Raw genomic sequence first — 25,690 nt, forward strand, 5'->3', positions numbered from 1 at the left:
CCTTGAATTTCTGTCTAATACAGAGTTTAGGAGCGTGCTGGTTTGGATTCTACCTGAAGTTCATTGCTAATTCTTCAGCAGCATTGTAGTTCAGAGTTTCTCCTGCTGTTAGTACCAGGCAAGGTCTGCATATTTTACGTCAGGATCTGGTCTCTTCTACCTTTCGGAAATTTGGCAAAACTGTAAGACTTACTCTAGATACAGAATAGCTAAACCTCAGGCTGTTCTTCAGTATGGCCGTCTCTGTTGGCAGTGGGTGTGAGTGTAACAAAACACATCCTTTCTCCTTCTGAGTTTCAAAATTCCTTTGCCTAAAGAGGAGATAGATTTTCCTGAAGAATTCTTGATCAGAAGATGAAAACTGAAATGTGTTCTGCTCTAACTAAGGACTGTGGAAGATTTTCCATTCCCAGTCATTTTATGGAGGCTTTTAGCACATGACACACACATACACACAAACTTGTTGCAAACTGAGGTTTGGTATCACATTTCATGGTTTCTCTTGTCCATTTTATGCATGCCTGTACGTGTAAGAAGACTGATTAGATGTGCACAGCCATCTTAATTAACTCTTAAAGAAGATGCTTCATCCTGGAGAGATCGAAATCTACTTGAGAAGATGTGTCTCTTCCCTTCTCCTGGTACACCGAACAGCTGTATCACCCAGGAATGAGTTCCAAGGCACAGCAGTGCTACCAGAGTGGCGTTACACAGGTGGTGAGAGACCATGCTGGCTGGAGCCACCCAGGGAGTTGTAGTCTGCAGCAGGCAGATAGCCAGTAGGTAGTCTGATCCTGACACTGCTTCTGAAATGGGAAAGGCTGTGGTGGTTCAAACAGTCTCAGGTGCTCAGCATTGGGTTGGACATCTCCTTGGTAGGACTTGGCCTGTGGCAACCCTGATACCTTCCTCCTGTCTTCCCACCCCCAGTGTCAGCTGATGTGTTTACTCACCATGACTCAGTGGACAAACTAATATTCATCCCCTCTTGTAATACGTGGCTTTTCCAGGCGGTGAGGAAGGGGACTCTTAATTTTCACCCATCTCAGCCTGCTTGGTTTGAAGGGTATGGAAACCCAAAGGCTGCAAAGGGATGGTTAAGCTGACGCTCTTTTCAGGCTCCCCTAACGTTGTGTGTTTTCTGCTTGAGCAAGTCTGTTGAGCGTCTTTTTTTGCCAGGTGCCTGGTACATTTCTGTCCTGTAGGATGGTGCCTTTGGACAGGTGGGCATGGGGTGTGTATTTTCAGGGAATAGGGAGGTCTTTTGGACAGCCTGCAAAGGGCAGGTTTTGTGAGGCTGAAGCCAGGTGTCTTGTTGCTACATGAGTCATGGGTTGCTATAAGAGCCAGACAAGATACTGAATTTGCCTTTGGGGTGAAGTGGAAGTTCTTTTCCTTTCCCTTATGCATCTCTCCAAGATGTGGTTTCTTGGTCAGGACAGTCTGGTTGCTTTGTAAGCGTAGCAGTGTGAGGTGATGGTCCTTAGGCTATATACAGATTCCTTTTGCTTTTACTGTTTAAGAATGAGCTAAAATACCAATGCAATAACACTTACTGAAATGTTTTTACTTGACATATGCATATTCATGGCTTACTGATTTTGTGCAGCAATTTATAAGAGAATCAAGTCAGTGGACCTATAGTGTTTTCTTAAGTTTAAGGGAGCACGAGAAATCGCCTCACTGGGCAGTAAGTCATCTGTGGCAAAACATTTGGGTGTCTTAAACCAGGGATCTACGAAATAAATGTTGACTTTTATACCTGACCTGTTGGATATAATTCAGGATTAAACAAAGCTTAGAAAAGAATCTTTTAGTGGTTTATTAATAACAAACTTTCAGGAAAGGTTTCTGAATGAGCTGTTTCCTGGGCATTGGTACCATTAGAGGTATATGGAACTCTCTCAGGAAAATCTTGAAAGTTGAGAACTGACAATTTTGCCCTTTTTTCTTGCATCATACCAGAATGTCAGGGAGAGGTTTACTCCAGATTTCTCCTTGTAGGAGCTCATTCCAACAGAACGGTTGCACGCACTAGACATGCAGCCACCAGGGTCCTGTCTTCCCTGGGGAGGAACGCACCAGCTTTCCCTGCAGCAGGGACCTCCCAGAAACAGACCCAATTCTGAGTTTTGTCGTCATCGTAAATGAATCAGACTGGAACAGCTTCATATCCCTTCAGGGATATCTCACATGGGGCTTTCCCTCTTGGCTGCCAGAGGGCTGCTTGCCTCCCAGGAGTACCACTGGGCACAAGTGGTGCCTCCCCACCACCCAGTGCCTCCCCGTCCCCACAGGCACACACACGCTCTCGCTCCCTGGCTCCTGAGGAGCTGCCACCGCCTCTGCACACTGCTGGTGTATACACGCGCTCCTGCTGACTATGTGTTTAATTTGGGAGCAGATCTTCTCGGTTCCTTGGCTGCTGCTGGGCTGCAGGGATGTCCACTTGTTTCCTCACATGGGACCTGACTTTGAACAGTTGTTTCTTATTCCCAAGCAGTGATCACCCATGAAGGCTGACAAGTTCAGCCTGCAAGAAACTGTTTCTTAAGGATGTGTTGGTCGTTTGTGTATGGCTCTTAATAGCTGCTGCCGCCAGAAATGGGGTCTTGACTGTCTTGTTCAGTTCTGTCTTCCTTGCCCTATGGATCCTGTCCAGAAGGCAGTCTTTTATCCAGACTTGCCTTACTCAGCTCAGGACTTGGACACTGCATGTACAGGAATTACATACAAGTCTGCCCTCCACTCTCCAATGATGGCTAATAACACCCTGTTAAGCTTGGGACCTTCTGCTCTGCAAAACGCATTGGTTAAGATTAGGTGGGACCCATTACAGGGCACTGTTAGCAGCAGAGCTTGGAGACTCGACTGCAAAATACAACTGCATGGTTGCTTTTCAAGCTGATGGTTTCTCTAGGGAGGGATGAGCAGTAGTGGCTGTGTTGGGGTGTTGTTTGGAAGCCTAACTGTGGGACTGTGAACTCCCATCTGCTAGTTAGGACTCTTAAAGCTTCACAAAGTGGTTTTGGTTACCTCTGATTTCTCAAGAATAGAGAAAGCACTGAAGCTCTTTTCGGTGCTAGGACTAGGTGTCGTGTCTGATGACACTGAAGAACGCAGAGGCATATATCCAAAGAACTTTGCTAGTTTCAGATGTGCTAGTTTATGGCAGCTGAAGACCTGACTTCGAGATATTTTGGGTTTGATTTTTGTTGATTTTATGCAGAAAAAGAAAACCTTGGTTTCTAGCTTTTACAGTAGTACCAGCATCACTGGCATCTGCTGATGCCCCTGCAATGCTTTAAGCATTACAGAAGGAGAGGAGAGAAAATGGACTTTAACCTTCTCCCCAGAAGCCGGGATTATAATGTTAAATTGCTAAATACACAATAAATCCCTTCATTCTCAGTGTAGTATTTCCTCATGCTGCTGAAGATGACATTACAAACAGCAGCAATCTCTGAACAGCAACTCAAATGGGGTGCTTGACTTGGAACTCATTTTTCGGACTCTCCTGCTTAAGCCTGTCAATGTAGAATTAGGAAAGAAGGCAAACCCACATGTAAATCAGTGTCGCTGAAAACTTTGTGGGTTTGCTGAAGAGCTGGAACAGTATTTCAAGCACTTAGGGCATATCCTCAGCTTCCTCTGCAAAGCAGTTTACATCTTATCAGCAGTGAAGAGGTCGCAATGCAAACTTTTGTGTAGGATCTGGATTTGCTCTTGAAGTAAATGGTGAAACAGCAACTGATTTCAATGGGAAAACATGGAGCCGTGGTGACTGAAGATGATCTGACAAGTGTTCGAGTGCCACTGCTCAGTTATCTGTTTCCCTGTCTTATCTGTGTGTGCTCTATGATATTTTTAGGTTTCCTTGCTTGAAAAATGTCACATACAGAACAGCTGGTTCTGCCAGTGACAGTGTCCTGATCCGCTTCATTTTCATTTATGTGGCCATTGTAAATAGGAAAACAGGAGAGCTCCCTTCAGTTCCAGAGGCATGCTCTGCACAGTGGGCTTTGTCCCCAAATATTTTAGCTGGCAGCAGACAGTAAAGGTTAAAAAAGCCCCTCAGAAAGCACCACTTTGTTAGGAAATGTGTAAATTAGTCAGTTTTCAAGTGGAAAATATGAATATGCTAATTTGTTTCCAGAGATAAGAGGCGCTTAGGCTGTTTTTGGTCTTGGTTTCAGTTCTCCCAAACCTCCCGAAGGTCTAGGTTTCAGCTGAAGCCCTGTTTTCCCTGGGAGCAGAACCTTCAACCACGTTTAAATACAGCTGCTGCCACCCTGTTTCTCATTTGACTTTCCTAATGAGCATAGACAGCATTGATTTGTCAGAGAACCATGTCAGGAAACCTCTCTGTAGGCCTTTTAGGTCTAAATTTCACTTTTCCTGTGGCTGCTGTGATTTCTAGAAGGATTAAGCAGGTCTGACTGGTTAGTAAGTGGGTGCTGGGTATATGCTGGAGGCAGCAGCACTCCAGCGTGACCTAGAAACTCTTAAGTTTGGGTGAGCTGCTCTGTGGATATGAATGACTCAACTAGTGTTAAGGTTTGTCAGGGTCTGGTTGATGCATGATATTGTTCTCCCCATGGTGTGAAGAAGGGCTGAGTTTTGCCATTAGATTAACCTGCAGCAGCTTGTTTCATACTACCTGCAGTAGAGCCCTTGAAGGAGCAAGGGGAACAGAAGTCCTGCCAGTTGCTCATCTCATGCCTGACAGATGGACAGAGGAGAGAATTTAGTTTAATAAATAGCAGAACAGCAACATCAGAAAAAGTTAATTAAGAAGTCCTGGTTTTGGAGGTGTAGTAATTCAGTAAACTGGTACATTTTCCCTCAGTTCTTCTGTTACTTTGTTCCACCCAGTGACTTTTATTTGAATCTTAAATCAATAGAGGAGTCCTGTAGGTAACAAAAGAGAAGAAGACTTCACGTTTAAAACTAAAATGTTGACTAATAAATAATATACGTTCTCTAGTTTTTGCCATAATCATAAAAAAAGCTTTGATTCTTATGGGGGTAGTACAAATGAATCATACCTGCAGCCCCAAAAGCAATTATTTATTTCAGCAGTCATAAAAAGAAGACCACAGTGTGTCATAGAAGAAAGGGGCTCCCTTTGTAATATGAAATTCAGCGCTTTTCAAATATCGCTGCTATAAAGCTTGCAATCCTGCATAGGAAACAAAGATATGAAAAAAGCTATTTTGGGGAAGATGAATTTAAGCTTCGGGTCAAAGGGAAATTGTGAGTCTCTTTCTGAAAGTCTTTTTTAAAACTGCCTTGGTGGGATAGGAGTCCATACAGAAATAAATAAAACCCGATGGAAGGCAGTACTGAAAAATCCTCTGCGTGTGTGTGCGTGTTTTAAAGGCTGTGAGGCCAGCTCATCTCCTAATCTGCCAGCTTTTGGTGGATTCAAACACTATATTAAACCCAACTCAGCCCTTGAAAGGATTTTTATTTAGTGTGTTTCTTTTTTCCCCTGCAATTCATGTGAGATTTCCTGTTTCATTCTCTCTTGTCTTGTTCCATCAAAAAAAATCACTTCAGACCCTTCAAAATACTAAGAACAGTCTGACTCCGATCCTGACTGTTAGGTGGGGGAAGTTTGAGGTTCGCGTATCAGGGATGACCCATTAAAACGCTATAGCAGCTGCGAAACATACCTCTACAGATGCAAACTGCTCTCAAAACACTGGGGATTTGGATAAGGCGGAGGTTTTCTAGAAGGGCTTGTTTGGATTCTTAAGGCTGTTTTTGATCTCCTGAGCCGTGCTGTAAATACTGGAAAGAACGACCTTATTGATACCAATGTGTTTGCAGGGGTAAGATTAGAATCTAGTTCTCGGTCCTTGGAGCATTTGTGGGTTTTTTTGTTTTCTTTGAAAAGCTAGGTTTTCAGAGTAATTGATGGCTTGAGAAAAGTTGTTTAGCCCCTTGGTGGTGCAAAATTTTCTCTTGACAGTGTTAAGCCCAACTTTGTGCTTAAATTTGTATTGTAGCTGAGCAATAGTCCTTCCTCCAGCAGACTTAGTACTGCTCCAGGCCTCTGGAAAAATTTGTCTGCAGTGGTCTTGGATATTTGAAAAACAGATTAATTTTGAAGGTATGATTATAAATACAGAGAGATCAGAATTAAAATTTTGCAATAGAGTGCCACTCAAACTCTGGTGAAACTGGTTGTAATAAACTCAGCTGGTTGACTTCAGCGGAATTAAGATTCCCCTAAAAAATAGGTAAGGTCTGTGTTGGGGATTTTTAAATTTTCCTGGCCAAGAAGAGGAAGTGCAGAGCTCTCAGAGCCGTAGCTCTACATGGCTGTCAAGAAGAGGTTTAGAAGGCTGTGCCTCTGCAAGGAGTCCGATTCGCGTCACAGCAGTCTGCCTTGCCTTCTTTGGGAGGATCTCCGCACCTAGCAGTTGGTGACATTGGGTGAAGTCCATGTGAGCTTGGCGGGAGAGGATTGTCATAATCTTTCTTGTAGAGAGAGATGTAGGAGACAATTTGGTGATCAAGATGCATATAGACATGTATAACAAGTTCCATGCTTTTCTTCTGTATCTGTCAAGCTGTGGAGTCATTTTGTTATTAATGTGACACTTTGAATGGCTATTAGTAGGTCTGTTTCGTCACTTTAGGAGTGATTTCTTACACTCCTAGGGACAGATACTATTCATGCACAAAGCTCCTAGCCAAGACAGAAAGTTGCACAATATCCATCTGTAGCACGAATCCTGGCTTGGTGCAAATCTCATTTCAACACCAAGAGTAGCACAAATTAAACATAAGATATGTGCAATTTTTAACAGCTAAGATTGTACAGAGCCCTTGAGCTACAGCTGTGGCATGCAGGGAGTCCCTGCAGAGCACATGGTACAAGCTACAGCAAGTGTCCAAGGGCAAAGGAGCAGAAGTAGAGCATAAACCCCTTGCAAGGCTGAGCAGCTCAGATGGTTGCTGTAAATGATGCTCAGATCACACTTCCTCCCATGCCTCCTGTGGAGCAGCTGGTTTTCTGGGATTCACTAGCAGTAAGCAGTTACTGGTGTCTGCTAAGCAGAGTCTGAATACACAGTTTAAATATGCTCCTATACACAAATTGATGCAGCAGGGACAGCTACAGTCAGATGGGAGAACTCTCTTTTTTCAGACTTGCTTAAAAAGTGAAAGGAGAAGGAGCTGTGGGGGTTGAGGCTGGGAGGGGAGAATTGGGAGATCATCTACAAAAGAGCATACTGACTCATGGAAAGGGTGGAGAAGAGAACCAGAGAGAGCTTTTGGGGGAAAAAAGAAGAGAGGGAAGGAGAAAAAAGGTAGTGGTAGGGAAAGAGATAGTCCTGTGAGTTCTTCAGGTCCCTACATGTAAGCATTTGTTGGATTTATTTACTTCCAGATTAAATTAGGTCATAGCACAATATATATCCAAGTCATTTAGGAGTTTGAGTTTTGCTGAAAATCACAAGGACAAGGGCTGCCTTGAAGGGCATTTGAAAACGCTGCCCAATCTAGTAGTGCAGTATTTTTTGCCTCACTTAGATTCTAATGGGTGACCCTGAAGGAAAGCCTGGATGCTGCAAGAACACCTCTGGTTGTGAATGCTGCACAAAACATTCCCTCTGTGTCACCTTCTGAGTTTTCCCTCTTTGTTTAGGTGAATGAGGGTGTCTTCTTCAGGAGGCCATTGCTTTGTTTCTTTAGAGGATGGGGTAACTTTCTTTGGTATCTTGGCCACATTCTTGTTGTAACACCAGTCAAAATTCTCCCTCCCAGTGTTCCCATTAGTGTTTTATGGCCAATCATCTTTCTTTTCCCTCACTGTGTTGGTGTTCCAGCTGCGGAGAGTCTACAGAGTTAGATGCAGTGGGTGTGTAGATGATGGGGTGTGTAGATGAAGTCATTCATGTTGTACAGAGAGCATCGTTAAAGTGCTTTGCAGAGAAAGGCTTTTGTATAAATGCTCAGCGATCTCTGGAAGACCTGTTTCTAATTAGCTTGACTGCAGTGAGGATATCTTCTTGCAAATGGAGAAGAATGAAATTCCTGAGTTATGCAAATCTGCTGGATAACTTGGAGTAAGTTATCATAATGGTCCCACCTAGCCTCACAATCTATGAAACATCAAATTGCATTTTGAATTAGCTATTTACCTTATGGAGGCAGATTTGCTCCTCTTCTGGGCCAGAGGCGGGGAACTTGGCTCCCCCCGTACAGCAGCCAGACTTTTAAGAACTAGAGTTTCTGTCGCATCTGTGGCACCTGGTATGTGGAAAGGACAGGACTTGCGTATTTAAATACATCTTTATATCTGAGGCTTCTGAAGACACCACCACCCTCCCCCATGGTTGCTGTAGCATCTAGATGCTTGTGAGACAGCTGGTGACAGCATGGAGTAGGGCCTTTAGGAATAGAAATCTCGCACAGCCTCCTCCGTTCTCTGTGTGCATGCTCAATGCCTGTTCCCATCCACCCACTTGTCTGTCCCAGTTCCCTCTCCTTAAGATCCCCCCCTCTGTGGCGAGGAATTCCCGCTTTGACACCACAGGACAGTGTTTCGAGCTGCAGCCAGCGACATTGCCACCTCTCTCTCTCTCCTTCTTCCTCTGTTCCTTCACTCTGCCCTCATGCCTAATCCAGCAGAGCCAGCTGTGTGCCTTCGCATCCATGTCATTCATGCCTGGGGGGGTGGAGGAAGGAAAGATGGGCAACTTTCTTTACTCTTTCCAGAAAGTCATGTTGTCGTGATACAGAAACACTGTTGACAGAGTAGCATCCAGCCTGCTGAAGGTGCTGAGCCCCTCTGCAAGCAGCTTTTTTGATGATAAGAGCCTCCATGAAACCAATTTTCCTCTGCAAACAGGCTTGCACTGGTTATCCCAGAGGCCTGTCGTTGTTCAGTTGACTTCCCTCTGTAATGTCCCTGCTCCTGGAGAAACACAAGAGTCCTGGGAAGACCATGAAAAGAGCATTGGCTCTTCACAAGAAGTTGAAATGTTGCCTTTTACTAAGACTTATATTTAATAATTGGTCTGTTAATGAGGAGGCACTGTCAGGACAATAGCAGTCCTGAGTTGCTACACGAAATAATGTTGCTAAAAGGCTTGAATAATTAAAAAAAAAAAAATACCAGCATGCTGAAGGAGAGGGTGGTTGGGAGGTGGAGATGGGGAAGGGAACCTTCTTTTGGAAAAGGAACACTGCATCTTTGTGCAGCAATTTTTTCTCCCCACGTTTAAGCTTGTTCAACAGTAATCCGAGTGTTTCAGCCTGTAACCCAGAGTCAGGAGAGGGACTGGCACAAAAACATGAGATTTAAAATTCTGCGTCACACCAGCTGTCTACTAGCAGACAGAGGGGGTGGGTTGTGTTTAGGGGGAGGAAGGTTGGAGGGGGAAACAATAACAAGCAACATTCTGATAGATTTGCTAAAGCTTAGGACAAGAAGAAGATTTGTTTAGTGACTTCATGCACGCGGCTGGTCTGGTCTGATGTAATTCCAGTACATGTTTCCTGTCTTGATATTTAATCCAGGGTATGAAGAATGATTTTCCCCCTCCCCATTGTCATGCATGCTGTAACTAATCACAGAGCCACCCTGCATGAAACAAACTGGACAGCTGCCTGTTTGGCTCCTGCAGAATCTGAATATGTTCATTTTGCATAGTAGCAGTGATTAAAATAAGTTTTTAATCTGTACATGCTTGTTTCTTCCAGGGTCTAACAACTTTTTGCCACTGAGGAAGTGGAATTCCCACTGAACAGTATTATGTACTTCCAGCATATACCATACGTCAACGTTGCCCTTATATGTGCTCTGCAAAATTTTTCTTTGCCTTATTCCAAGAGGAACTGTTGCTTTGTACACTCCTTGATATGTGAAAACACTCGTTTTCACAAGCTCTTTTCCTAGGGAAACAAACAGGATCCAACTAAAGAACGCACAGGAAAGATAGTACATACACTCCTTTTTTTGAGACATAGTATTAGCAAGGAAGCAGCATCCCACTTGTGGAGGTCAGTGTGGCCATGCAAACACAATGTGGAGCACATCTACGCTCAGAGCGGTGGGGAGGTATACTTTCCTCTCAGCCTCCCGGATCCCATTGTGCTCTGAGTGCCATAATCTCTTCCAGCGGGAGAGGCCACAGAACAGGCATGCTGAAGTACCACCCATCCTGTACTTTGCAGGTCATCACCTTTACTAATTTCAGAGCCAAATGTTCCACGAGTCATCTGGAGCAGCCAGCTAGAAAGCAACACTCACTCAGATGAAGTATGTATCTATTTTTCAAATCTTAAATATGCAAAGGTCATACACTGATACACTATGGTGATTTGACGATCCCTTTTTTTTTTTTTTTTAAATTATTTTATTATAAAAGCATGGGACTGAGAACTGCTCTGTATTCTTTCCAGACCTCAGTACTTTATTTTCCTTAAAGGTACTTCCCTGTAGCTAGATTTTTATGAGCACACGCTTTTTTTGAGAACGTGATGCGTGAGGCACAAGAGAATTTGCTTGTGTAATAAGAAAAAGCAGAACGAACAGTAGATCATATTCTTTTCAAAGGGTTAGATTTTCAGAAACGGACCCTTTTTACTTTGAATTTTTCTTCAGCTAAAGTGGCAGAGGTTTTTTGGGTTTGTTTATAGTTTTGGCTGGGTTTTTTATTTTACGTGAGGAGTAATGGAAAACAGTAAATACAGAGGAAGAACCTCAAGATTTCAGTAATTGTTCTGGCTTGTACAAAATCTACATGAATGAAATAATATTTTTTGAAGTTTTTAGGACAAAATTTGCTGAATTCTTTTGTAGTTAAGATGCCAACATACTAAAATCCCAGTACAGGGCAGTTCTGGTACTGAATTTGAGTTTGCCCTTCTGATTTGGTCTTACTGAAAACTTCATTTGGTGACAAAGCTGGGGGGCTCAGTAATCCCTGCAGGTTTCACAGTGCTCCCTGCAGATCCTTGGACCTCAGACTGTTTTGCCCAAAACTTTCCTGCATACAGTATTCAGTGCAGATCAATTAAGTAAACTTTTCCTATGCTGCTTTTTCTCCTCATTTGGTATATGTACTGTGCTATGGAAAGATAGGCAACAGTTACCTTGCCTCTTCTATCAAATTTTGAGCAAGCCATGACTGCCTTTTGTTGAAATGAAGTTAAACAAAATCATGACAATTGGTCACAGATCATCTTTATGTCAGTGGAAAAGAAAATACCTTTAACTAATACACCTCTCATGCTCCTGCTTGAATAAAAGTATTATAGCTGTATAGGGTCCTGCCCAAGGTCAATAGGTGACTGCTTTTACGCTAGCTTTGGGAGTTAAGATCAAGCCATGGTTGAGTTTGTAGTGCCAAGTGGGTCAAGTAATTTGTATAATTTGTATCGTCGTTATCTGCAGGAGCAAATCTCGAGAGTGATTCCCTCCTTACCACCTCTCTTTCCCCCTCTCTCCATCCCTGTCCCCATACTTCAGTCCCTGCTTTGCTTGGGAATTGGTGCTCAGCACTGTGGTTCTGTGGACAACGAAGAAACTTGCACTTGAGTGCAATTTAAGGTCATCAGCTCTTACGGGAACCTATAGTATAATAGTATTGTTAACATCAGTCTTCTCAGATCATATCCATGCCCATCCGTAACACCTTCAGGCTCTGTCCAATCACTGTCTACTAAGAGGATAGAGAAGGGATTGCAGCTGCCTTGAGCTTGTACTGCAGAAGAAATTCCTCACCTCCTGTGCCATCACAGAGGCTTTTCTGTAATGAGAAATTAAACATGTTGCCTCTCCAGCTCTGCTTCACGTGCACTTGGTAAACACACTAGACCCCAAATGTCCAAGTGGGAAACTGGTTATTAGGTCACAGGTAAGAGCCCTGTTATGGCAAAAGGTCACAGCAAAGCAGAGGCAGCACAAAAGACATTGATTGATTGTTCATATCTCCTAATTATTGCAATCCACTTTGGAGATGAAGCTGTAAGTTTATTTTTTGCCTGCTTTTTCAGAAAACTTGGTAACTAGACTGGTGACATCCAATGGAGTCAGCCAGAGCAGCTAAAATTTATCAAAACAGCATTTTCCTTGGGCAAAATCAATGAAGATATTTTCTGACCTTGAATTACTTACTTACATTATTTACTGATTGTGAATAGAGCACAAGCTTCATTTCCACTTTGTAGCAGTACTTCTTGTCGTCAAGATATGTTTTCCCTTCCTTTTTTGGCTGTAGATCTGTTGTGCCCCTCAGCTGTCTTGCCTCCATTTCTACTGAAATCATCGTACCTGTTTCAAGTTGTGAACACTTCTTGTCTTTGCGTGCCTGTGCTTCAGAGCATGCAGACTCTTCTGATCTGCTTCAAGTGAGACAAGTGACTACCTCATCGTCTTTGTGATTTCACTGTGGCCCCATGTAGTTCAGGGTGCAGTTTAAGATGTCTGCTTTTGTTTTTTAAAAATCCCACATAAACCCTCATCAAATCTTAAGTACCAGCTGAAATCTTTCTCTCCTCACCTGCTTTTTACTGTTTCTTCTCCTCTGCTGTCACTAGTTTCTGTGATCATATTGTTTTTAACTTAACACAGTATTCTGCTAAACAGCCCAAGTGGAAGAAAAAAGAAATTATCTTTTTTTTTTTTTTTTTTTTTTTTTAATTGGAGTAAAAGAAGAAAGCTGGTCTTCCTGTTTCCATTAAGGAATTAAAAACCTAGCAGGAGTTGATGGCATCATAGCCTTTGAAGTCTGGTGATTTCAATATATTTCTGAGTTCTGGTCAGGGCTCCCATGGGATCCTGAGCTTTGACAGATGCTGGTCTGTAGCCTGTGCTGTGAGGTTGGGGTTTTTTGAATTGATTTATACATGGTTATTAATATAGGCTTCGGTAACGTAATGTAAATGCATCACTAATCTTGTGATGATGACGATTAATTGGTAATGCACTGCATGATTCAGAATATCGAGCTGCTGGGAGAGATGTTCAATTTGTTTAAGTGATCCCATCAGTCAGAAAATATAGCTTGATCTGAGCCCCCAGCCAGCTTTCCCTGGGAGTGACGCACAGGGGGATGGTAGCTACCCCCAGTATGAACCGCTACACCACTGTGGTACAGCCAGAGAGGGCATCTGGGCTTGGGAGCTGGGAAATGCCCTTAATCCTCCTGCCTAGATGTGGCCATTGAGGGGAAATCTGGGGGACTCTGGACAGATGAGCTGGAAGGATTTGGGAACAAAAGCAGTAAACATGAGTTGTGGTCAGCTCTTGTAGAAAGAGGAAGGGGAAGGATGTCATTCATTAAAACCACAGATTCACTGATGGGTAACAAAAGAGCAGGAAGAATCTTCCCGATTTGACCTATAGACAAACGTGTTTCTCTTTTGCCAGTGTCATTGCTTATCTCACTGGTGGCTTGCTCTTGGTATTGTTATCTTAACACCTATTCTAATGTCAGAAGCCCAGCTCTGGCAGGAAAGGAAGGGAAAAGGAAAGGGAAGACCTGTGAGACTGTCCATGTTACTTACGAGGGAGATGTTTCATGACAGTAAGGTGGTTCTTTCTCTCTGCACTTCCAAATGAGCTAGTGAGAGGAGCCCTGCAGGGAAGCAGAGACAAATAGCCCTGGCTTGCGTGAGCTGTGGATATGGTGGGACACCAGTAGAAGGACAGACATTGTTGGGTGCTTTTGTTAATGGATGATTAAGCTCCTACTCACATCTTAAACATGCTAATTATAAAGCTTCTAAATATAGAAGAGGAAAAGTCCCTCTTTCTCCTCAAGCCTATGAATAACTAATTTAAAATATTTGCTTGTGGCAACTGTTTTCTTTAACAATTGTGGTTCCTCTGAAGAAGTAGCTTTTGTAAAATGTTCCTCTTCAGGCAGGAGTTTCCCTTTCATGCACATGGCTCTGATCATGTTTGCCAATGTCAGCAGCAAAAATCAGGGTATGGCAGGCAAGCTCTGATGAGGCTCGCTGCATCAGCTGGAGGAGTTAATGTCCTGGTGGGTTCTCTTTACTCTCTGGCTCCACCATAGAGTGGGCATTAAGGAGCAATGCCTCAGCTGCGGCAGGACAAAACCTGGCGTCCTTGCTGAAAGCCACCATTGCTGGCAGTTTAAGCCAAAAGGCTGAACTTTGTACTGAAGCAGCTGATGCCCAGAGATGCTCTTGTGCCTGCCAGCTGGGCTGTGAGGGTGCTGACCCACGGCAGGGCGCTGCACACAGGGCGGCTGGCTGCGGGTAGTATCTTTAAACCACCGCAGCAGATCCGCTTCAGCTAGTTTCTCAGTGCCCTAAAAAGTTGTTGCCCTCTCTTTCACCAGGAAGAGCAGATCCAGATTGAAAGCCCACACTGTGCTGGGTCCAGACTTGTGCATTGTCAGCTGGTGGTACGAAGGGGAGAGCAGAGGCCGCTGGGTTTTAAGGACTTCAGAAGATCTCTCTGGCTTGCTAAACTGCTGTGACCAACTGTGTGTGCCCTCTGAACCTATTGCAGTGGCCATGCAAAAAAAAAAAAAAAAAAAAAAAAAGTGTTAGATTAAGCCACAGCGAGGGCCAGTTCTGAGCTTTAGCCCAAAAATTGAGTCACCGGTCTCAGCAGGCTAAGGCCATGCTTGTGGCACTTGGCATTCCTGAGCTGGGAAGCATTAACTCACTGAAAAGTGTCATCTGCACTCACCTGCGTATATTTCAGGTTGTTAACAGCATGTCCATCAGCTGGTGGCCTAAGGCTGATCACTGCACTGAAGTTACAAGCCTGCAGAGACTTTACCAAGGGCAGGTATAACTACCTCTAGCAGCAGTGGGTGAGCAGAGTGTGATGCTCATAAACTTTCAGATTTTAGTGTAAGTTTCTAGGGATGAAGTTATGCAAAGATCTTCCTATTCTGCCGCACCCACAGTTTTACTCCGTCTACTGAAAAGATGCCATTAATACCAGACCCTGTGGAATAACACCATGTTAACCAAGCCACAGTTTTGAGTACAAGAATTTAAGTAGTTTAGGCAATTCTTCAGAGGCTGTGTAGGAGTGAAAGAGCAATTCATCTAGGTAGTTGAAATTCTGAGTTGTATGATTATGGGGCAAAAACAGAGTAGTTGGCAGAGTTACTTAATTCCCCCAACCCCTCCACCCTCACTCCTCTCCATACCTACGCAGTTGCATTAACTCACCTCTCAGAAGAGTAAGGCCTGAGAATGTCATTACCAAATTCAGGGGGTTTTTTTTGTTTCTGTTAAAATTTCTTCATCTCTAGGTTTCTAGATGCACAGGAAGAGTGGGACCTTTTTCAATGACTCAAAACTAGTGTTATTTGGGCCGCAGTTGTGCCCCAGTTCATAAATTGATGTGTAAACCCCCGTATAGCTAAAGCCACAGCCCTGAAGAGCTAACAAACTAATGGGAAAAGGTCTGAAGGGGAAATATAGGAAGAAAGCGATTTGCCTGAGGGTGCGCTGGATTTAAATGTCAGAGGTAGAAACGAAACCTTGGGAACAGATACTTGGCCTTGAAGAAGTTGACAGAGAGAAATTTTGCACATCTATTTATTTCAAAGGGAGTTGAGTGCCCATATAACTGTAGCTAGCTATGTCTTACTGGCACTTAAATACCTTCAAAAGTCTGTCCTAATTTTATGTTGGGTCAGTATATTGTGGTGCTCCTCTGGCCACATGAAGGATTCACTCATCCCCAGGAGAGCAGATACTGAAATAGTGGGCTCAACTCTCTTGTTGACTTCATCTCATTTGAGTCAAAAATTTCATCCTACCCACCACTTTGTAACAATCAAAACTAAACAAAATGCCTATTTTTAAAACTCTTACTGGATTTATTTTCATTAGGCTCCAGCAGCCGCCTTGTACTAGGAGTGACTCACTTCACACTACGCTCGTGCAGGTGTAATTGCATTAAGTTCAGTGAAGTTATTTCTAGTTTACGCTGTTAATATAGGGCCTACCTGGTGTGAGTCACCTGCTAATTCTCTTCAGCATGAAAAAAAAAGTCTATCTTGTTCTAATTTTTTTACAAAATGTAAGCTAAATGTAGCCCTATGAGTAATACATTCCACAGCAGGTAACAGGATTTGAATGGATGTGGCAGTGCTAGCTGGGCACGTGCGCAGCAGGAAAAGAAACTGAACTTACAGACATTTGGTAATTCCAGTAAGGTGCTTGCAGGCATGAGCACAGGATGGCCCACAGGTGTAGAGGGAGCTGCAACACCACCTCCCTTAGGTGTCTCTCATTTTTTCCCTCCTGGAAAAGAGGAATAACTTGAATGGAAGGTGTTTCCATCTCCAGGTTTATCCCAGAGCCTATGCAGCTAGTTTCTCTTTGCATAGACTTCTGGGGAGATAAACCAGGATAGCTTATCCTACATCTTTTTAAAAATACATAACTGAACAAAACCCCCCACAAAAAAACCCCAACCAAACCAACCCACATCACCAACCTCCAGTTTCCTCTTGTTAATTCACACATGGTTGCTGATTGCAGCCAACAGCTGATGCTGGCTGTGGGATTAGAAGAGGCACTATTTAATTTCCTTGTTTGCAATGCTCTCATCTAATAGCAGGCAGGTGTAAGTCGTGGTTTGTAAGCAAGCATAAAGCAGGTAGATGTTGACATTGTTTCTAAAAGCAAACTGAACACTATACTTGGAAACAGCTTTATATTATCAACACCATCTTTTTATTGTATTGGTGAATATCACTAGACTTTGATTTTGAATGCTGGCAGCTCAAGCGTACAGAAATTTTTTTGCTGGATATCAGAATCTGCTAGGGGTGTTTCTTATAAAGTAAGCACGTGCAATAGGGGTACTGAATCTATAAATGCAGGTTCCTTTAGTTACATTCTCTTCAACTGTAACATGCAAGTTCAGTGTCTATAAATACAGTCACAAACTTGGTAGCTGTAAACCTTGACTGTAACTGGACTGCAGGTGTGGAAACAGTAAACAACAACAATAAAAAATGTGTATAAGTTTTTTAAAACTGCTGTGACTAGGCAAATGCTTTTTTTCTAGTACTGTCATCTGTGGTAGTATACAGTTTTCTAATGCAGTAAAAATATTCTTGAGTAAAAGAAGCATGAAAGGGGTAACTGATGGGAAAAGTGATATTATTAGTCAAATGAAAAAAGCACCCCAAAGCTGAGTCACCTCTTCAAAATATACAAGGAAGTTTTGGCTAATCAGGAGTCAACAAAAGGTATCTTTGTTCAAATGTGGAGCTGAAAGTCACTAACCAACAAAGGGAGAAATAGTTCTGATAGTGCTGGAATGCACCCATAAGACACTTCATTGTAAAATTTAAAAGTTATATAGCAGAAATAAAAATTTAAACAAATCTGGATTTCTTGAGAACAAGATATTTTAATAAATCTGTATTGGAATGGCTGATGAGGTATGTAGGGGGTATTCAGCTTTTTCTTTTTGGAAGGAAATTCCAAATGCAGTTTTGTATTTGTCAGAATATAAACTTTGAAATCTAAATTCTTCTAAATGAAATTTCTACTTTTCACCCTTCTGAAATAAAAATGAAAAATTCTCTTAGAATCAGATATGTCCAAGTGGGCTTCTGCTTGTATGTGTCAGCATCCTGACTGCCGGTATGCTAGAATCTCGATAATGCTGTGAATGTGTACTCTTTACTCCTTTGCATCTATTCAAGTTTAAATAAGTAATTCTTGACACAGTAAAGCACAAATGAAATATGCTTAAATTCTTTTAAAGTAAATATCTAGGATTTTTATGATTCCAAACTGGTCAGAATACAGAAGCAGGTACAAGCCATAAGTATGATTTCCAAAAGTAATATTGGATGAAACATTTGACAGCCAGGAGCCATTATTTGTGCTTCTTATTAAGTAGAAAATAGCACTACATTCCTTTTTGCCATGTTTCTTCTTATTTTTAAGAAAAATTGCCCCTTGGTTGGGTTTTCTGGGCCTGCCTTAGCCACAATTTTCCATGTGCAATTGTATCAGAGATGAAAAAGCAGAGCTTGATGCTTATAGCAGCACATCCATTCTAACAATATTGCCTACTCACCAAAAAGGTGGGGGGCGTCTGAGTGTGTGGCTAAATGACAGGTCGTTGATCTTGCACTCCTCATCACAGTCCACGCTGAGACTAGTTCCCATCACTACTTGTGAAGTTTAGAGATAGTTTGGTTTACTTTAAAACAAAAGCAGAGCTGAGCTCCAGTGAAATCAATGCCCTATTTTTCCAGGCACTGTGCAAAGCCATTGGAAAAGGATCAGGAGCTCACAGACAACATACAGTGCCGAAATACCTCTGCAGCTGGCTGTATAGCCACATAGGTAACAGTGCAGAAGGGATCATGATTATTACCTTTGAGCACTGGCAGCTTGTGTCATCGCCTGCTGTAGAAGATAAAATCCACTGTGCTAAGATGAAAAAGAGATTTACAACCTTTGCTGCAATTGATTTGGTGTGAGGATTGGAGAGGAGAAGAGGTGCTTATCCATTCTTGCCATTTCCTAGTCCTGGGCACAGTTAAGTCCCAAGATATGCGCAGTGAAGTGAAGCTCTCTGATCTGTTATCTGGGATTTGGTGGAGCAAAGAACTTGCTAAGATCTAGATTTTCTTTTTAGAGTAAGGCTGCTGTAAAACCACTGGGGTTTTCCACTGAGTAACCACAGCCAACGTGGCTGGATGTATCACATCACCACCACTCCATCTGAGCGGGCTCTCCACGGATAAGGCCATACTTCTCTGCTGCATGGAGACATAAAAACTACTTTACTGCTATTAAGTAGAAGTAAGTTTCTGCCACTTGGATGTGAAGTGATTTAGAGTAGTGACTCATTCTTTCCTAGCTGCAGCAACCCTGTCTTACAAGAAAGGGCAAGATGTGTATACAGGGAAACACACACCTTTTTCTACTGAAGTTAGTGGCAACCACCTCTGAGGTTTGCAGAAGGGAGTGGCTATATCAGGTTTGGGGCAATCTCATGGCAGAAGTGACTTTGCTTTATTGCTGCTGATTTCCGATTCTCTCCTTTTCTCCTCCTCACTAGTGGAGCCTTCTTATCTCAGTTGTATTTTGTTCTTTTCCTGCAGGAGAAAATACAAGAAAACATCACAGAGGTAAGAGTAAATCGCAGAGGACTGGAAGGTATTTGTGAGTCATCTGTCTCTTTTTGTTTGAGGGTTTGAAGGAGGACTTTCCTGTTGCCAGATTGGTTTTGTTCCCAGGGAAATGCTGTTCTACTGACTGGTTCCCCCTTTGAAGGTCCATCTTGTGCTGCTACTGCTCCAAGTCCCCTCTGCTGCTAGCGGTAGTGCTCCCCTCTGATGCTAGTGGTAGTTCTCCCTGAGTAAGGACAGAAACATTTATCCTTGAAGGTCAAACCCTAATAATTGTCATTCTGTTCCCTCTGCAAGATCTGCTGGTTCTAACTCCTATCACTTACTCATGCTGTAATAACAAAATGGACTGTGGGCTTGTAGTATTGCTAATGACCTGTGCCTTTGCAGGAGACTGAAGGAAAAGGGGGATCCTGTTGATTAACAGGCCCTATTACAGCTACCTGATCTAGTTATCTTACAGCCTCCTTGCAGGAGGGGGGACTGGTTGGGGTCTTTGACAGATTCATTTTTCTTCCTTTGGAGCCCTTGTGCTTGGTTGCTTCAAAGCACACACTTTGCAGCACAGAGTGTTTTTGGTGCTGAGCTGACTCCCCCTCCCCTGCATGTGGAGTATTAATTGGTGACTTAATCTCATGGTGTGCTGAGCATCTTTAGTTCATGTTGACTTTAACTGGATTTGAGACTCCTGCAGAGTGCTTCCTAAAGATGAAATCCTGCAGCTCTGCTGAATGTGCCCTTTAATATTGTGTGATGATGGAGAGAGCTGGCAGATAAGCCAACGTGATGATGTGATGGGGTAAGACATCACAGCCACCCTTCCTGTTGGCTGTCACCCTGTGCAGAAGATGATCACTCCAATGCAGCATTGGCAGGACAGGCTACGTGTGTGCTTGTGTGTCACAGCCACAGGAGACTGAAGTGTGGTGGCTTGAGTCATGGATGATGTGGGTTTGAGCTATGACAGTTTAGTGGAAAATACTGATTTGGAGATTTCTGTGCTGAACTCTGCAGGTGGGCATTGCGTAGTGTGAGACATGGGAACAGGGAGAAGGTGAACATGCTCCCGTTTGTTTTCCTAAATGTGGGACTGGTGCTCTAGTACTTTTGCGACTCTACTTTTTTTCCCGTTTCCCTTGCCCCTGCCGTGATTGTTAATTAATCACAAACATGTCTCTGGCCAGAGGTCTTGAGTTGCTGCAAGAGGATTTGTTCGGGAGCTGAGGTGGTTTCCAGAATGAATGATCACTCTGTGTGTATGTCCCCCCCATGCACTGCTTGCATTGCCCTGAGTGCTGTTTCTTGTTTGGCTGTGTTTTCTGTGTACATAACCACAGCATCGGAGAGGCTTGTGCTCAGCATCTCTTCTGTATGGGAGACTTTCCATAAGCTTTGAAAGAGAGATCAAGTATGTTAAAAGCTCCTACAAGCCCAATACACACTTGTATCAACAACGTAACAGAGAATTGAATATATCAGCCTGTTTAAATGTACCATTACAGGGTTAAGTTTGGTGCCTCTTGGGATTTTGAACTTTCTTTTTTTTTTTTTTCTCTCTCTCACTGTGCCTACTGCCTGGCTGATGGTGTGCACCCCTGCAGCAGCTGGGCAGACTGGCTACGTGGCCCTGTCATGTCTAACAACTGGTGGGAGCTCTGCGGCAGGCAAGAGACCACCCCAGGGACCGACACGTAGCAGTTGTTGAACAGCTACTCCTGATGACCTCGCGCAGCGGGTGCTGGCTGCTGGCCGGAGGGCTGTGTAGTGCAGCGGGGTGGCTGCTGTGGCTGGGAACTGCTCTTTGCCAGCACCTAGGGCAAATTAGCTGGCTAGTAAGCTTCTGAGTTGAATTTGCCACCTGCTGTATGATTAGGGTACAATGGTAAATTGCATATACTGCCATCTGATGCAGAAGTGTAACATCCAGCAAAGGGAGGTGGTAGGACAGCAGTTCATTTAAAGGCTGGTTTTAAGTAGCATCTCTCTATTGAGTCGGTAATTCCAACAGTGAAGAGAAACCGATGACTTGACTCAGGTCTCCACTTTTGTTTCCCACATTCATTTGTGGTGGGGTTGTCGTCTTTCCTTTGTTATGTTTTTTTCAAAACGATCTTGGTGGTTCTTATGTCACCAGGCTCTGGAGGGTGACTGGCAGCTGAGCTGAAAGGATCTTTTGCTTGCTTTTGCATCTTCTTCCTTTCGTTTCTCTTTGGGGAGTGTCACCACTTAAGAATGCCTAGGTGATAGTAAGCAGCACTTAGCTGTGGAAACACTGCTGTCCTCTGTACCTTGCGGTGTAAAGAAATGGTTTCCCCTGAGTGCAGACCTGTTGGGAAGGAAGATGAGGTACATGCAAGAAAATTTGAGGAGAAAGAATTGGAGTGAAATCTGAGCTATCCTATAACTGTAATTGGAAATGACAGACACCGAGTCTCACATTGATCATTCTGTTAACTGAACTGACTCAAATGCTTTTGTAACAATAATATATTGATATGGTTTTCCTCATAAACTTGGAAGTTTCATAGTTGTCTAGACATCCCTAATTTCATTAGTCCCAACCTAGTAATTGCATTTGAACTGCTGAACTGTGATGTAGATTAATCACAGCATTACCAGAGAAGCAGGATATTTAATCAGAACTTGGGTCATCTATCATTATCCCATCTAGTTCCCCTTGGGTGAGTAGTAGATAGCTTATTAAATAGTGACTGGAGAGGTAGTCAGCAAGAGGGAGAACTAGACAGGAAGCCAAAAATCTCTTGAACTTTCAGGTTCTGGGCTGGTTTTGCTTTTTCTGGACCACCTGAGACCTTGGCCACGTTTCATTTGACTGTTGAGACTCCCAATTATCCTAAAGATACTTAGCACCTTCTGTTCCCTGGGAGATTAAAAGGGAAATGAGCTTTTCAAGTAGCCCTTGGCAATCCCCTCCTAGCTTAAGTTTGTCTGCTGAATGGGTGATATTCAGGCAGTGCAGGCAGTTTTGCACTTCTAGGCGCTCACTAAAGTCCTATTTGTCTTCTCAAGATTTGTCAGATAAATAATCTGCCTTAGTTTACATTGCATAAGTTTTCCTCCATTACAATCCACAGCCCTGCATTTTTACTCTGCCAGTAACACAGAACTGTATGTGCTGTTTTAGTTTAGCTGCATGTTGGTTAATTGTGCAGTTTAATTTTCTGTTAATACGCAAATGCTTCTTTTACTGTGAACTCATTATAAATAAAAGTCAGGTGAAAAGAATCCTGATATTTTATCCGTTCATCGTGAATGGATGGATTTTATTCCGTTAAGTACCTGTTAATGCTATATATGAAGTACAAAGTAGAAAAGGCAATGTAACCGAAGTATCTTTGACCCATGGCTGGGACTCTGAAAGAAGTATCCTAATAGGCCCTGCAAAATACTAATGTGATTTCTTTAAAGAAGATTGTACTGTAATTAAAAAAGGTTGCCATCTGATGCAAACCACATGGCCAGAACATCAAGCTTTCCCTAATTTCCATGAGAGTTTTGTTGCTTCTACTCCAGATGATCAGGCAGGTAACTCATAAGTAGAGATCTTCTTTTCCATCCCGTCCCCATGCTTTCCTATTCTTTCTCATCTATGTCTGTGCTTCTCAGTTCAAGTTTGGTCCAGCACTTATTTTCCTCCAAAAGTATATTAACTATGAATGTGAACCTGTTCTTCCTTAAATTTTTTTTTTATTTATTTATTTTTTATCTTATGCATGGCACAGGTGGTGAAACTGTAAATATACGAATGGTGTTGCATACAAAATAAATGGAAAAGTATTTTTTCCCAAAAAACTTTACTTGATAGTCATCTTCAGGATTACTCATGCTGACACCTCTTTAGATTAAAGTAATACACTGTCTCTTTTGGACTATTCCAAGATGCAGGTAAATTTATTACCTTGCAAGTCTCATTCTAGGTAATCTTTAAGTTAGGGGTTTACTCAGGACCAGAATCTGCGAGGAAAACTCTGTGCTGGGTTTAATCTTGTACTTTAGTGCTGTTCATTGGAATGATGCATCAGTGCTCTCTGGAAGCTGATCGTCTAGTAAGGGCATTATATATGGTGGTAGCCGTCACTGCCATCGATAGAATAATGTAGACAGAAGGGGACCTCCAGAGGTCTTAGGTTGTCTCTTCCAGCTATTGGTGCTTGAGAACATCACTGTGGCCCTGATTAACTCTTGGCATTCATCAAGTTAATTTGACAATATGCTTAGTCCTTAGTTCTGAACCCATTTCATTTCCACAGCTTATCTATTGACTTTGCAAGGTTATCTTAATTAGAAATAATAAAAATACCCCTAATTCCTTAAGCTGTTCAAGTAATTATAATACTGCTTAGCTCAAGTTTTTCTTTATATTGAGTATCTGAGCAACTCTGGCAATGTAGGATGCATTAAAGGTTGGTATATTAATCAGCAGCACACACAGAATCCATGACTTGATGTATCAAAATACTTTGTAAACTGTAGCCTTTTGGGTGCTGAGACCTTGGCTCCCTATAGGATTTCTTGAAACTCTGTGTTTCAGGAAAATTGATGTTAAATTTTCGATTCAAGGCTGCTGGGCATTGTGCAAAAAGACATCTGCTGATTTATTTCTATAATATTACAAGTGGAGCTGATTCTGTTAAATTTAATGAACGCAATTTCAGTAAAAAAAGGTATTGATTTGTTGAGTGCTTTGTATTCATTGCACTGCAGAATGATGGGTGCTTCAGGAAAAAATTGAACATGGTCACGTAAGTAAAGCTTATAATTAATCTGTATGTGAAGAGGGAAAATTAAAGTGACATTGGCAACCTTAACTTGGTACTTCCTAGCTTTGTGGGTGCTTAACTTTGCAACCTGAGTGGTCTTCTAATGTAGTTTAAGTACATTTAGATACTGGCAGCATTACACAGCTCTGGAAAAGAGGCCACAGTTCAAGTTAACAAAGCTAAGTGGAGTTTGTGCTCTAATTAATGGAGAAAGTTTATATTGGCTATGTGTATGGCAATTTCATGTTGAGAGGAGAGAAGGAAACCTACCTTCTAGAAATCCCAGCTTTTATTCTCCTAACACTTTCTATAAAAGGAAAACATGGAAACGCTGGAAGTGACAGAGGCTTTTACACACCCTCCTGCTTCCTGTCCTTCTGTTTTACTCTGTTTGAGAGTGCTGGAGGATGCAGTGAGATTTAACTTCATACAGATACACCAACTTTTTTTTTTTTTTTTTTTTTTTTTTTGGTACCCTGCTTTTGAAATCTTGCTCAGTTTTTCTACCCCAAAAGGAAGCAGCCATTTCTTACTATGACAGCCCTGGTAGGGGCAGGTATAAATTTTTGGATTCCTGACATGAGTAATGGGACCTGCCTTCTATATCCAGGGCAGGATTAATTTCAAAATAATTATGAAACATGATTAAATAGTGACCAAATCTTTCTTGCTGATGTATATTCCTATTATTTAATTGAAATTAATATTATTCCATGTCTTATATAGTGCTGAATAATTATCAACAAACAAAAGTCCCTAATGTTTAATGACTATTAAATATTGAATCTATTAAGCATAGTTTTTCAGCTGATTTACAATACCTAAAATATTACTGATTGTGCAGTATTTGTTCTAACAATAACACACCTTACTCGATAAGGAACGGACTCTGCCAGATTTAAAAATGGAAAAAGTAGCTTATGCTACTCAAATCCTGTGATGACAAGTGCCCTTACCTCTTAAAAGAAAGTTATGTTCAGGCTTTTCCTAAATTTGTTCACGTTTAGGTGAAATCTGGCTGTAAACTTCAGTGTCATTTCAGCAGAACTGATAGCAGACTCCTGCTTTTGCATTGATCCTCTGTACACGATGCTGGTTTTCAAAATGTAATAATGATATCATGTAGGTTTAGATTTTACAGGTACAGTTTACAGTTATTTGTTAGAAGTTATTTGTATCTAGATTTGCAAGATTCATTCCCTTTTTGCTAGAGTAAGATTGATATGTAATGAAAATTACATTGAAAAGTCCTATACTTTAATGAAGATAAACTCGTTGTCACACACTGGTTTGTATCAGATGTTCAAACCAAAATGACTTTGCAAAGTATAGTTGTTTTCTTTTTTAAAATTCTTAGTGCCTGACAAGTTTTCCTGATTCAAATCTTGAGAGGGCAGAGCAGAAGTAGTCTTGTGGCTTCTACAACTTTTCTAGGCTTTGTTATGAAAAGTTGTCTAGAAAAAACCTGCCAGAGAATAGGTTTTTTTCCCTAACTATATACCTGGGTGAATAACACTCTAAAAATAAATGACTTGGATCAGATACGCTGCAGCCTTATGATATTTGGCACTTCTGTTTTCATAATTTGGAATCAAACAAAATAATGCATGTATGAATCTGGAAAGCTGCATGGAGAATAACAAACCCCAGTCTCCTGACACTTTCCCATTGGGTTAGTTTGGCTTCTTTCAGTGCCATCCAGCGCCCTTCCCACAGACTGATTTTTAGCTGAAGTGGCTTGCTTTTTCCTTTGGAGTTTTGCAGTTTTAATTACTTACA

The 25,690-nt window shown here is 42.2% G+C and overlaps 1 protein-coding gene across 9 annotated transcripts in view; it reads left to right on the forward strand.

The window, feature by feature from the left end:
• Positions 1-25,690, forward strand: part of LOC101920115 (dual specificity calcium/calmodulin-dependent 3',5'-cyclic nucleotide phosphodiesterase 1C) — a 372,306-nt gene that overhangs the window by 171,652 nt on the left and 174,964 nt on the right. For 4 of the 9 annotated variants that reach the window (XM_055805456.1, XM_055805458.1, XM_055805457.1 and 1 more), the window contains one exon: positions 19,104-19,130. The exons of the other annotated variants lie outside the window; for them this stretch is intronic. In XM_055805456.1, coding sequence (XP_055661431.1) covers positions 19,104-19,130 — 27 coding nt within the window. The remainder of the gene's footprint in view (positions 1-19,103; positions 19,131-25,690) is intronic. 9 annotated transcript variants of the gene reach the window in all.

This window comes from Falco peregrinus, chromosome 5 (assembly GCF_023634155.1).
Source record: "Falco peregrinus isolate bFalPer1 chromosome 5, bFalPer1.pri, whole genome shotgun sequence".
NCBI lineage: Eukaryota > Metazoa > Chordata > Aves > Falconiformes > Falconidae > Falco > Falco peregrinus.